Source organism: Manacus candei, unplaced genomic scaffold (genome assembly GCF_025592945.1).
Source record: "Manacus candei isolate 608988 ecotype Guabito, Panama unplaced genomic scaffold, ASM2559294v1 h1tg000124l, whole genome shotgun sequence".
NCBI classification, from domain to species: domain Eukaryota; kingdom Metazoa; phylum Chordata; class Aves; order Passeriformes; family Pipridae; genus Manacus; species Manacus candei.
In genome coordinates this window covers 1,830,681-1,843,213 of record NW_026138172.1, presented here as the reverse complement: position 1 = coordinate 1,843,213, position 12,533 = coordinate 1,830,681, and the positions used below count along the sequence as shown (strand labels likewise).

General features: G+C 36.3%; 1 protein-coding gene across 8 annotated transcripts in view; it reads left to right on the top strand.

The window, feature by feature from the left end:
- CCDC91 (coiled-coil domain containing 91) overlaps positions 1 to 12,533 on the top strand; it is a 127,313-nt gene that overhangs the window by 59,566 nt on the left and 55,214 nt on the right. For 6 of the 8 annotated variants that reach the window (XM_051770700.1, XM_051770699.1, XM_051770702.1 and 3 more), the window contains exon 8: positions 5,504 to 5,611. The exons of the other annotated variants lie outside the window; for them this stretch is intronic. In XM_051770700.1, the coding sequence (XP_051626660.1) occupies positions 5,504 to 5,611 (108 nt within the window). The remainder of the gene's footprint in view (positions 1 to 5,503; positions 5,612 to 12,533) is intronic. 8 annotated transcript variants of the gene reach the window in all.

Sequence of the window (12,533 nt, the reverse complement as noted above, 5' to 3'; positions counted from 1 at the left end):
CCCCTTTTAGTAAGGATGACTTTAATATGTGTTTATGAGTACGAAACAATAAATACAGTGTTAAATATTATAATAATAGAAAGGTTTGATTAAGAGTGAGTTTCCAGTTTGTTTCTGTCAGGAGTCTGTGAGAACAGTATTTTGTGGTAAATAAATCCTTTACACTCACATGTCAGTAAAGCTGAGCTATGTAGATAAGCCCATCATAATATTCAAAGTGTGAGTTGTTGATCCTTACTGGGATACCACAAGCAGTTGAAAATGAAGCTGAGATTTTTATACCACTTTGCAAAAAACGCATTGCCTTTTTCTTGTATTTTACCCCCTTTAATCCATAGCACCTGAATGGACATGTTTCATTATCACTTGAGGGGAGTCTCACCTGGAAATAGCCCAATGGTGAAAATGTGCAATATCTTGGGATGAAGTGGATAAGTTGAATTCTGTCGAAAAAGACATTTTCGAGAATCTTTAAATAGTTTTATTTATATAGTCTGTATCCTAGCTCATAGCTGAATTATAACACAACTAGTTAAGTGTACATTTTTTATTGAGATAATGTGTCTTTTCTGCAGGTCAGGAAAGAATTTCAGTTGTGTCCTCTGCTCTGTTTACTCATTCAATAAGTGGTTAACTGCATTTCACCCTTAAATAAAGTAGTAGAAAGTAATTACTGGTGGAGACAGGTTGCTGAATCAGATGACTCATTGTCTAATGCTATGAAGCATAAAAATTCTTATGTTCTATTGCTGAAGCTAATGCTGACATTTAAAATAGTTCGTATGTTTGACACAGTATGGTAACTTTACTTCTCATTAGTAATTTTATTTTTAAAGACAACTAGTTTTGGTCACCCTAACTCAGCAGTTTTGAAGTAAAGAAGATGTTGGGTATACTGGCTTGTATTTAGTTATTTAAGCAACTTAATGATGCTTGAGCAGGATATTCTTTTGGGTTGACTAAGGGTTTTGATGCAGTGCTTTTAAGTAGCATTCTAGAACATAATCCAGCAGCATGTACATCACTATGCTGGTTTCATGCTGATGTTACATGTGGGTTTTCAAACAATGCTGTGCATCTGGGAGGCCTGTGTTTTGCATGGGTCAGAGTTACTTTTATATTGCTTTTCGGAACAGATAAGAGGGGGTAATAAAATCTACTTTGTTTTTCTTCTTGACTTTTTTTCCTCACTAGCTTTTTTCTCCAATAAGAAGAGGGAGTTGAAAGAAAGAGATTTGGTAATTTGTTGCTCTTAGGGAATTTGGGAATTTGAAGAATTGGGGGTAACGGTCTCTATTTTGGCTAATTAATTCATGAAGGATTCTCATAAATTGTAGCTTCTGGCCATACAACAAACTCTGGGTAAGCAGCTGTGGTTTCAGTTCTCAGTAGAATGAAGACAGTATGCACTAGGGCTGTGCAAATAGGGTTGTATTAAAAGTGGGCCGGAGGGTCTGTGCCATGGTTTCAGCAAAACCACAGTCATTGCACTTCTGCTTTTTCAAGTATGAGGACAAATTTTGGAGATGATCTAGTACCCAATACATAACACAGCCTGTAGAGATATGGGATAATTTTTTGTGATCAGTTGTCTTTTCTAATATTTAAACTTTTGGTCTCATACTGGGTACAGTACAATGTTTTAGTCTCTGGTCTGCAGGCAGGGATGAAGTTCTCCAGTATTCCCACCATACAGGTAGTGTGCTGTGAATTACATTCCAGGGCTACTTAATTCTCTGATGATTGCTAAAGCATGTAATTAAAAGATGTTTATTCCCTTGAGGATGCCCCAAGGTGATTATGGATCTTATTATGATGGCTGGATCTAGTTTCAATTCAGGGTCTTCTAAAATTATTCTAAGGTATGAAACTTAAAGCTAAGGTTAGTTCTTTATCTGAGCTCAAACAGGTTCAGACTAATTTACTTAGTTTACTTGGTTTAATTTAAAAATATTTTGTACTGTCATTTAAATCTGGGAAGATTTTTCTAACAGTTTGAGGAAATAATGGTTTCTGTGATTTTCATAACCCATCATAAATGAAAATAAAATGAATATGAAGACTCTGTAGAGAGCTTATTCTTAAGTTGTTTCAGTCTCTTTGTTCTGTGAGAAGCCACCAGGCATTTTTGAGTATCGAAGGGAAAGCAGGATCAATTCTCTGATAGCTTTTTTGGGTTAGGAGAGAGATCAGAGAGTGGGGAAGAAGCAGGATTTCTTGAGTGGTTAAAAATGTTTCTGATAGTCGAAGCTGTAGAAGATGACTTGATTTGCTGTCATTATTGTCCTACAAGTCCTGTTATTTGGGCCATTCCCTGGGAGCAGCCACACTGTTCCTGTTAAATATGAACATCCATGTGTTACTCCTTAGCTTTCCTGTTGACAATGTGAATTTGTTCTTTAAAAACCTTCCCAGAGTTGTTCATGAATATATGTCAGAAACAATGAACAGAAAACTTAAGACAGTTTGGTGATGGAGTATAATGTGCATTGGGAATATGAATAATTTCCGAGTGGCAAAATAGCAAGTAGAATGTAGAACTTCTCCCAAATAAATTCTAGCATTTAGATTACTTTGTCATACAACTAAAACAGACACTAGAACATGTTCTACCTCCCTCTCCTGCAAGGATCTACAAGGTTCTAACACATTCCACAATTCAGATATTGTCATTCATTGCACTGTAAAGGCTGCTTAACTGACAAACCCCCCGGGATATGGATATTAGGATAAGAACTATAATCAACGAATCTCGGAAATTTTAGTTTGGCTTCATCTGTAATGGTTTGAGAGCTTTGTGAAAGTCAGGACTGAGGCAGTATGAAGGCTCCTAATTTTTCCTTTTTGTTAAATTCAATAGGCTTTAGTCCTGTTAAGATGAGAGGAGCATATTATGACTTCCCCATCTCTGGAAGTGTGCAAGGCCAGGTTGGATGGGGCTCTGAAAAACCTGGTCTAGTGGAAGGTGTCCCTGCCCATGTCAGGGGGTTGGAATGAGATGATCTTTAAGGTCCTTTCCAACCCTTAACATTCCATGATTCTGTGATGACCCTTGCCACCCAGTGTCAAGGAGGTTCATTGCACGATACATAGAAGGATTAATTAATTAACAAGAGCACCCATATTGAAATCCTACCTTTTAACTTCATTCAACAGATGCCATGGGCTACATTCTGCTGTAACCTTATTGAAATGATTCAATGAGCCATTAAAAGGAGTCTGCTTCAAGAATGCCAGCTTGATATCAGGTCACTGGCCATAGGTTTGTGGAACATTAGCCCACCAGGGTAATCATGTAATTAATTAATTAAGAAAGTGATTCTTCAGCATTGATAAGAATTGTTGCCCAGAATAGCAATTAATGACAAGACTTTAGTGTCACTGTACTGAAGAAGGTTAGAGATGCCTATAATCGAGTAGCCAAATGTATGTTTTAGTTCAGTGAGTAAATCACTGAGTTATTTTTTAATTAGTAATTTGAGTAGTTGATTATCTTGAAATTTTCAAAGGCTTTGGATGGATATCTTGCCCCTCTTCTGTATTTCTCATCAAGAAACCTGATTCTTGGAAGTACTGTGCTACACAGGAGGAGTTTTCTCTCCTTCTCCTTACTTGGCCAACAAGTGGAATAGTCAAATAAAGGATCGGTCCTGTGGTACTATTTAAACTGTGTTACTAGTGTGTATGATAAAAAAGAAGGCTTTTGTTTCTAAAAAGAAAAATAGTAATAATAAACTAAATTTAAAAATTTAACAACCTCTACATGCCATCCAATGAATAATAATTATTTCCTTGAAAACTGAAAGTTCTTTATGCCATTTAATAGGATTTTAACAGTTGCCAGTAAAGTTTACAGAGCAAAGTGCAGAAAGTGACTCAACCCTTGGCATGAGCAAGAAATGCCATTGCAGCTTAATGACAATTCTGTTACTGTTTTACCTAATATCAGAATTTTTTATTTTCTTTTGTGCCAGTTACATGAAACATTTCTTGCCACAATAGTTTTGGCACAAAAAAGAACCCATACCCCAAAGTACAAGTTTAATTTGTGCCAGTGATATGTGGCAATTCTATTTTATACAGAGTGAGATTTAGTATATAAAGTTTCATATATAGAAGTTGTATTTCTTTGAGAAGTGAGTTTATTCCTATTGCTTGAATTTCTATCAATAAAAGAAATAAATTTAGTTGGAAATAAATTGGCTTTTTTGAAAGTAAACCTATGGTTAGAGAAATCCCATGCAAACACCAGTAAGTGTATTCTTACACTTTGATTAAAGCATATGTTAAGCACAATTTTTAACCTTTTAAATCACTGAACTTTTGCTGAAAACTGCTGCCATACTATAACATGACTGAATAACAGCATAAGAGGACAGTTAGTGGAAAATTTGAAAAGTTAGTTCAAAAATTGTCAGAAGAATTTAATTTTTTTTATATATTTTTGGTTTTTATTTTAAAGTATTCAAAATTTTATTTAATGTGTGTCTTGTGTTCCATGAATGGAATATATCTCTGAAATAAAGACTATCTGAAAGATGGGATTTTTTTTTTCTTCGTCTGCATTTAGGCCAAAGGTCTGTTTTCTGCAAAACTTAGGTCTGTTTTAACTTACCCAGTCATTTTGACTACTTCTCTGTATGGATTACTAGTTAAAAATAGTTAGCTACGTTGTGTATAAATAGCCTGAAGAATATTTGAAAAGTGGCATGGATATTTTATAATATTAGGGAAGAAGACTTATGTAGCCCGAGTTAAGTAAGCCCCGCGTCAGAACAGCACCGTGAGCGTAACTCCTCACAAACAGTAACTCGGTTTTTCGCGTGTCTTAAATTTTTGTCTCTCTCTTTTTGCCTTCGGAAGTCCTGCAGAGTCGAGCCAGGCGTGTGTGAATGCACACGTGTGCACACACGTGCTCACACGCAGAGTTCCTGGTCGTAGCATGTCTTTGTTACTGCCTTGGTAACTTTGACTTTCCACACTTCGACTTCCACTGCTTCACATTTGAGTGTGAACATCCTGGGGGGGCGTTCTTTTATGTTTTCAGTTACTCAGAATTTCCATCTGCTTTTACTTGACTTGTGGTTGTGAAGATCATGCTTGGCCCATGGGATCTTACACAGTGCCGAGAGGATGTGGAGTTTTGTCAGCCAGGGAAATATGTCTGGCTTTTTTTTTTTTTTTTTCTTCAGCAGCTTTCATATGCTTCTCTTCTTGTGTGGTCCCACTAAACTGGGTATATTTAACAGAAATACTCTCCCTCTCTATCTTCTGTGTGCTGCTGTCTTTTAGGCAGTCTGTATAAGAAATCTGAGATCCAAAAAATGTTAGTCCTGACTGAAAATAAGGTAGTGTTACACAGAAAGGTACTTTAATAGTTGCACATTCCAAATTTATAACAGCATTCCACATTCTGGTTATGGACAAGTCTTAGTGGATCTGCAGTTACCAATAAACATCCCAGTTATATCTTTCTTGAATATTCTGTGCTTTCTTTTTGCAGGCACTGCTACAATCTACAGTTCAGCAGCAAGAAGCAGCTATTGAAAAGCAGTATATACTAGCAATTGAAAAACACTCTCACAAATGTGAAAAGCTTCTTAATGCTCAGGTATGGATGTGCACATGCAAAAACCTTCATGATTTTCTCTTAGTTTCAGCTCTTTTCTGTTTGAAAAAAATATTAACATATATGATCCCCAAAGAAAATAATCAATCTTTCACCTCGAGTCTTCAGCCTACCAGTAAACACAAGTATTTAAAAATGCAAAATAAATAAGGACTCTTCATCTGTATCATTGAAACCTGCTTAGAGCAGATTCAAAAATTTTTAGCACTGAGAAAAAGTCTTGGATCAACTTAATACTTACTCCTTTAACAGCTGCCATTTTCTGTAGTCTCGGAGAAACCATGCAGTCGTTTTTAATTTATGTAGTTAAAATGCAGGATTTAATTGTAAGGCATTTGCAGGAATTTTTGATTCAAATTTTTTGATAGTTCTTTGGTGATAGACACAAACATCTGTTGTCCACCCCTATTTTTATTTCATGTAAATCTTATCTAAAAAATAAAAAACTAGCTATGAGGAATTATATAATATCCAGAAATACTGTATTCTATATATATAATAGGTGTAAATTGGTTCACTTACCATGACTTGAGTAAAAATACACTGCATAGCAGGTGTTTGAAATCACATCAATTGCTGTTGAGTATCTGAACAGCAAAACCTGTTTTGCTATCAATAGGATCTTGGTTTGACTTAAGTACAGCTCTTGAACCAAAATAATAATGACCATTAGTACAGAAGTTTAAAAGAAAGAAAAAGCTAATATTCTAATAGCACCCTGAAGGTGTTTACATTGCAGTTTACAGTTACCTTTTAAGTACTGTTAGCAACAGTTCAGCTAAAAATACAAAGGGTAATATTTTTTTTCCATTTTCTTGGGATATATCAGATCTAAAGTCCACTTGAAGCACTCCACCATTTCCAAAAGTGTTTTAAGACCATTTGACTGTTCTGACCATATCAATTAACTTTTAATGCAAGCATGTATTAAATACAAAAGCATCTGTGTAAACTGATGTAATAATCTGGAGAAATCTACTCCATTGTGAATGAGGAGTTTATTGCACAGAATTACAGTTATTAAATGCTATGCCTTAAAAGCAAGTAAAAATTAATTTTAGGAAAATGTTTTGTGTTATTGAAATGAACATATCATTACTGGCTTGATATCTCTTTCTGAGTGTTAAAAAGCAGTGAATCTCATGAAATCTGGAAGTCTTCTCATAGGAAGACTTTTGAGAGTGCACATATAGATTGAGCAAAAATTTGCACCCGTGATCTGTTACATTTGCATCAAAACCCAAAAGAGCCACAGAAATGTGTAAACATGTACAAGAGGTTCAGATTTACCTGGGGAGAACCCGGCAGTGTAAAGGAACTGTTGTGGTCTTAGGATGGGAGGGTAGTTATGACATAACAGAGTGTCCAGTTCACATCATGTCGACATTTAACACCCCTTTGAATCTCAGAATACGTTTAAATTTTGTTCACAAACTTCCAAGTCATTTCTCATTCAACTAATTTAAGGTTTTTCACATTTAATTGTTACATGAGACTGGGATTTTGAAGCCTAATCAAACAGACAAGTGTGGGTACCGGTGGTAGAACTATCAGGTTTAAATAAGTGGGATTTATACTGGCAAATTTTGTTCACTCATAAATCTTTGTTGGAAGAGATCTGAGAAATGGGTAGTATGGTTTTATTCTTTTTGAATTCTTAAATGCATGTTTTGGTGCTTGTTTAACATTTCTTTTCGTTCAAATCACTTTGTTAGGTGATTTGAGATTGATGACGTTACTGCTAATGTTTGCACACCAAATAGCTTAATATTCTGTTATGGGATTGTACATGCATAACCACCTTTACATGGAGAGTTATGAGTATTTGTATCACTGTAAAGAATATTTTTTGGTGGAGCACAAGTCACACACTGCAAGTATCTTCTCTAAGCAAACATCACATTTTTTTTTGTTCCCTTCTAATGCTCTTGCCTTACAAGCAGTATTTTGCCTTCCAAGTTTAAAGCCCATGTAAAACTTTGTCAACCCACATAGTTTTTTGTCCTCATTTTCCATTCCTTTTGAATTTCATGCTGTTTTATCTCATGTGATAAATCCTTTCTCATACTTCTTCCTAATCTCATTTTCTCTCCTGAATTCCCATCCCTCTCCCTCCCAAAAGTGTCTTTAAGAAGGAGGAAAGGCTGTTTTTCTCCTCTTGTCTTTAAGCTCTTGTTGGAGTTAATTGAAGTTTTTGATTTTTGAAGATTTATTTTATCAGAGTGTTGTGCCTGTGGTGGAGATGCAGGTTAAAATCCTGCCTAGAGAGGTACCACCCTGCCTATACATTCAGTGTACAAGGCCATGTTTTCCATGACAGGGAAGAGTGAAAGGCCTGGTTCTGGGGTTCTATTCCAGTTTCCTGCAGGACAAATACCTGCAATTCATCTGGGATTGTTATGTGTGAGGCTCTGCAGCACACTGGCTAATTACAGGTAACATTATGGATGATGATCACTTGAATGGATGCTTCCCAGGGAACAATCTCCAGGGCTGCTGGTTTTTTCAAGGAAATACACTCTTATATCAAAAGCAGGGCAGGGGGGGATTCTGCTCCTCTGCCCTGCTCTGGGGAGACCCCCCTGCAGTGCTGCTCCAGCTCTGGGGGCCCAGCACAGCAAGGACATGGAGCTGCTGGAGCGAGTGCAGAGGAGGCACCGAGATGATCAGAGGGCTGGAGCAGCTCTGCTGTGAGGAAAGGCTGAGAGAGTTGGGATTGTTCAGCCTGCAGAAGAGAAGCTTTGGGGTGACCTAATTGTGGCCTTCCAGGACCTGAAGGGAGCCCACAAGGAAGATGAAGAGAGACTATTTCCAAGGGCCTGTAAAGGTCCTTTTCAAGGACAAGGGGCAATGGCTTCAAACTGCCAGAGAGCAGGTTTAGATTGGATATCAGGAAGAAATTCTTCCCTGTGAGGGTGGTGAGGCCCTGGCACAGGTTTCCCAGAGAAGCTGTGGCTGCCCCATCCCTGGAAGTGCCCAAAGGTGAGTTGGATGGGGCTCTGAGCAACCTGGGATAGTGGAAGGTGTCCCTGCCTGTGGCAGGGGCGTTGGAAATGGATGATCTTTAAGGTTCCTTCCAACCCAGGCCATTTGGTGATTCTATGATGCCAACATTTGAAAAAGCAAACCAGGCATTTTTGTGACTTATTCAAGGGCTCCAGTGTCCTAATATCCCTAATCAATGAATAGGACAAGAGAACTCTTCTCCTCTGTGCTAAAAATTAATGTCATACACTGAATTTTTAGGAAAGCTATGCATGTCAGTTTTACATTTCTAGCTTTTGAGGATATCAGAAAATGTCATTGGAAAACCCATATGAGTTTATTACAAGTTCGGAAATCACAAATGTCATCCTTATTTTTTTTCTGAGACACAAACATTTGATGTTGCCTTTGAAAATAACCCCAACTTTGATGTTGTGGTTTAACTCACGTGCTATGTGAAAATACATGCTGAAAAACACGATCATAAAACTTTTTAATTGTTTTTTAATACTACGAAATTTCACTATTCAAAGAAGATGATGTTAAAAATGGGACTATATAAAGGTAGATTTTGAGATAGATTTTTTTATTCTTCTTAAAGCAGTCAATGATCTGTGTATTAAAGTAAAATAAAGCATTAAATACTTGCACAAAATCACCTTTATGATAAATCATTTTCCCTTTATTTATCTTGCACTTTTCTTTCCTTATCTTGATGGTCTTTCCTTACTGTCTTCTAAACAGTTTGAAGCAGGAGTTCTTGGATGGGGAGGGATTAAAATATATGTGAAGTGAGTCTCAGAGCACACATTTCCATCTTAAGTTATGACTTGACGATATTCCTGATCTCCTCTATGTCTTCCTGACTAAACAATATTAATCAGAGGTACAAATGGACATTCTGTATAGTGTTTTCATGCTTGAACGTAGTTAAGGAGGATATATTTTACTGTGGTCCTTAGTTATGTTGGTCTCATATTTTCCATTTTGATTCATGTAAAAGAAGGATGAAGAAAGACAAGGACTAGAAGTATTTAATTCTGTAGTTCAGTTGCATCCTTTCTTGGGCTGAGCTGCTTTTTTTCTTCTTGGTTAACCCTTAAGGTTTTGCCTTAAGGATGGATGTGTGGCCTGCAGTTTTCCTCTGTGTAGAGTATAGAGCATATGTGTATATTATGTGCTGAATTCTTTTCTGTGGTTTAAGAAGCCAAAGGAGTGTAATTGCTGAGACAGAACAGTACTGGGAATGTCACACAAAAAGGAAAGTACTCAGGAACTCAGTTAAACGCTTCCTTTGCACTTTTACACATTGGTATTTTTCGTGATGATTTTATGTTATGCTGTGAAACAAATCCTGGGTTTGTAGATGAGGCATTTAAGGTAAGTAGTTACCCCCATGTCTTTAATTCTTTTCCACACTATCATGAAGCTGGCTGTCATTTGTATGACAAATAGTAGTTCAGAATCTGTTGGATGGTGCATGAAATCTTTTGCCCTTTTTTTGAGGCACACTTAGAGAAGTACTGGTTTATCTTCAATTTGAAAACAATTTGCTGAAAGGTCAGTCAGAATAGAAGTTCCATATGCTGGAACTCAGTTTTTTAAAGTTTATGATGCTTTCAAGGACTGCTTGAGGACAAGCAGAAAACTGGAGTGACAATAGTCATGAGCTGCTGGAATGTGATAGGTACCAGTATTTGAATGATGCATTTTGGTGTGTTTTGCATAACTTTTTGTGAAAACTACCACTATGTCCCCCCAGAATTCCTAAAATGTAAAATGTAAAAAGTGATTTTCTTATATAGCAAGTGATTGTTTGTATGCCAGAGAAAATGTTTATTTCATTCAATTTAGTTCCCTAGTCAGGAGGTATAATTTTCTATGATTTCAAATATTGTTTTTATATCTACTCATAATGTGCAGCATGTGTCTATAATAATCCTTATTTTATGAACTTTGATTTTTTTTTTGTCCTCTTGTAAACAAAAGAGATTCTTTATTTTTCCCATCTGTAGGTAGTAATTGTGGAATCTATTTATTGCCTGATCTTGAAGGGAACATATGCAAACTAGATTCTTAGAGAATTGTGAATATTTGCCCTTTTAGGAGACATTAGCCAATTTTTGCAGTAAGAGTAGTAAATCCAGACTTGCAGACTGAAAAAATGAGGAGTGTGGTGGGCATAACCTTTCTGGTTCATTAATGCCAACTATGATAGGTTTGGAAATTCTTGAGAGTACTTACCATGTCCCCTTCTTTGGACATTTCCTCTCAGTTCTCAGAAATCTCATAGTTTGCTGCTGTGGAAATATCTGTTTATTCATTCCCTTCAAAACCAAGTACTTCCTATCAGTCATTCCTGTTACATTTTCATCAAAGTCACTTCCACATAATTCATCAAGATGTGTCTTTCCAGGTCTGCTGCTCTTCTGCCAAGAGCAAAGTTACACTTTCTCAGAACTTCTCTGGTAGTTCCTGATTATGTATTATTTATTAGAATCCTGTTCCCAATTTAAGTAATTTATTCCTAAATTCATAATACCTCAATGTACCTTCGTATATAGAGAGAATTAAAATAAAAAGTCTGATGTGTCTTTGCTCTGTGTTTTCCTTGTATGTGTGTTGACTTTGTATCCACTATTGCTCAGTATTTACCTCCCAAAGTAAAAGTCACATTGCTGAGGTCCAAAAAGGCATATCTATTTTTATTAAAAAGAAATGTAAACCCTTAAGAGGGACCTTTAACTTCATTTAAATATGCCCACTATCACATGCTAGTTGGAGGATGATTTTGCAGTCCCTTTGCCCTGTTAACTCAGCCAAGGATACTTTCAGAGTCTCGACCAAAAATCTTATTTGGAAATTACATTTGCTTTCTTGGATTTGTCAAGTTGCACTTGAGAGCAGCTCTTTAAAGTGATTTTTTTTTTCTCCCCTCTCTGTCTTTTGCTTATATAACTAGCTACCCTGAAACCTTCATTACTTGTTATGAATTTAAACCATCAGCTTTTGTCCATACTGAACAGCTAAGTAATGTTAGTATGATTTTTCTCCTCAACTATTTTTCTGTCAGCCGTTTTTGAAAAAAAAATTGTTTTTCTTCTGTTTTGCTGTTCATATTGCTTGTATTTTAGGAGTTCCTTTGCTTTAAGTTTCCTGATAGATGGACCAATTTGGTGAGAACTCATACAGGCTGTGAAATCAATTAGATAACAAAATAGAAGGAGTAGTTGATACTTTTTATTCTTCTTCATATTCTTATGAAGTTCCTTATCTCTGTATCCCCAGGACCTCAAAGTTTGTGGTTTTTTTAATAGTCTCTATTACTATGTACTCTTTCCAAAAAAAGTATTTTCATTATTAGATGCCTTTATATAGCTTCTTACTTTATTTATAAAAACAATGAAGCACTTATGCAGCAAAATGTTTTAAGCTTAGTTTCAACCTCTGATGTGCCTCAAATTGTACAGTTTACACACTCTTTATGATGCTGAGTGGAACCCTGAGTATAAGTATATTCTTAATTATTTTTTTACCGCTATTATAATTTTTCTTTATGTTCACTATTGTTTTAACTTCTCTGGTTTAATAATGTTTTGCTGATTCCTGAGCTTTCTCTTAGAAAAGCTTTGCTGCTTTGTTGGCCCCTTGGACCTCAAACTGGCAAAGAGATACAGTTCAACCATGCAGTAATAAGTTATAATTTGAGGAAGTGGAAATATGTAACAGATGTTGGAATTCTTCAGGCAGATTTTCCACCTTGCACTGCCAAACACTCAGATGCCACAGATAGTGAGGACAGTGTAAGAAACCAGTTACAGTTACCAGATCTTGTCATTTGACTTAGACAGAGTTTAGCAGCGGGGAAGAAAAGGTGCAGTATAAAAGAATATGCTGCTGAATGTAGCCAGTCTTTTTA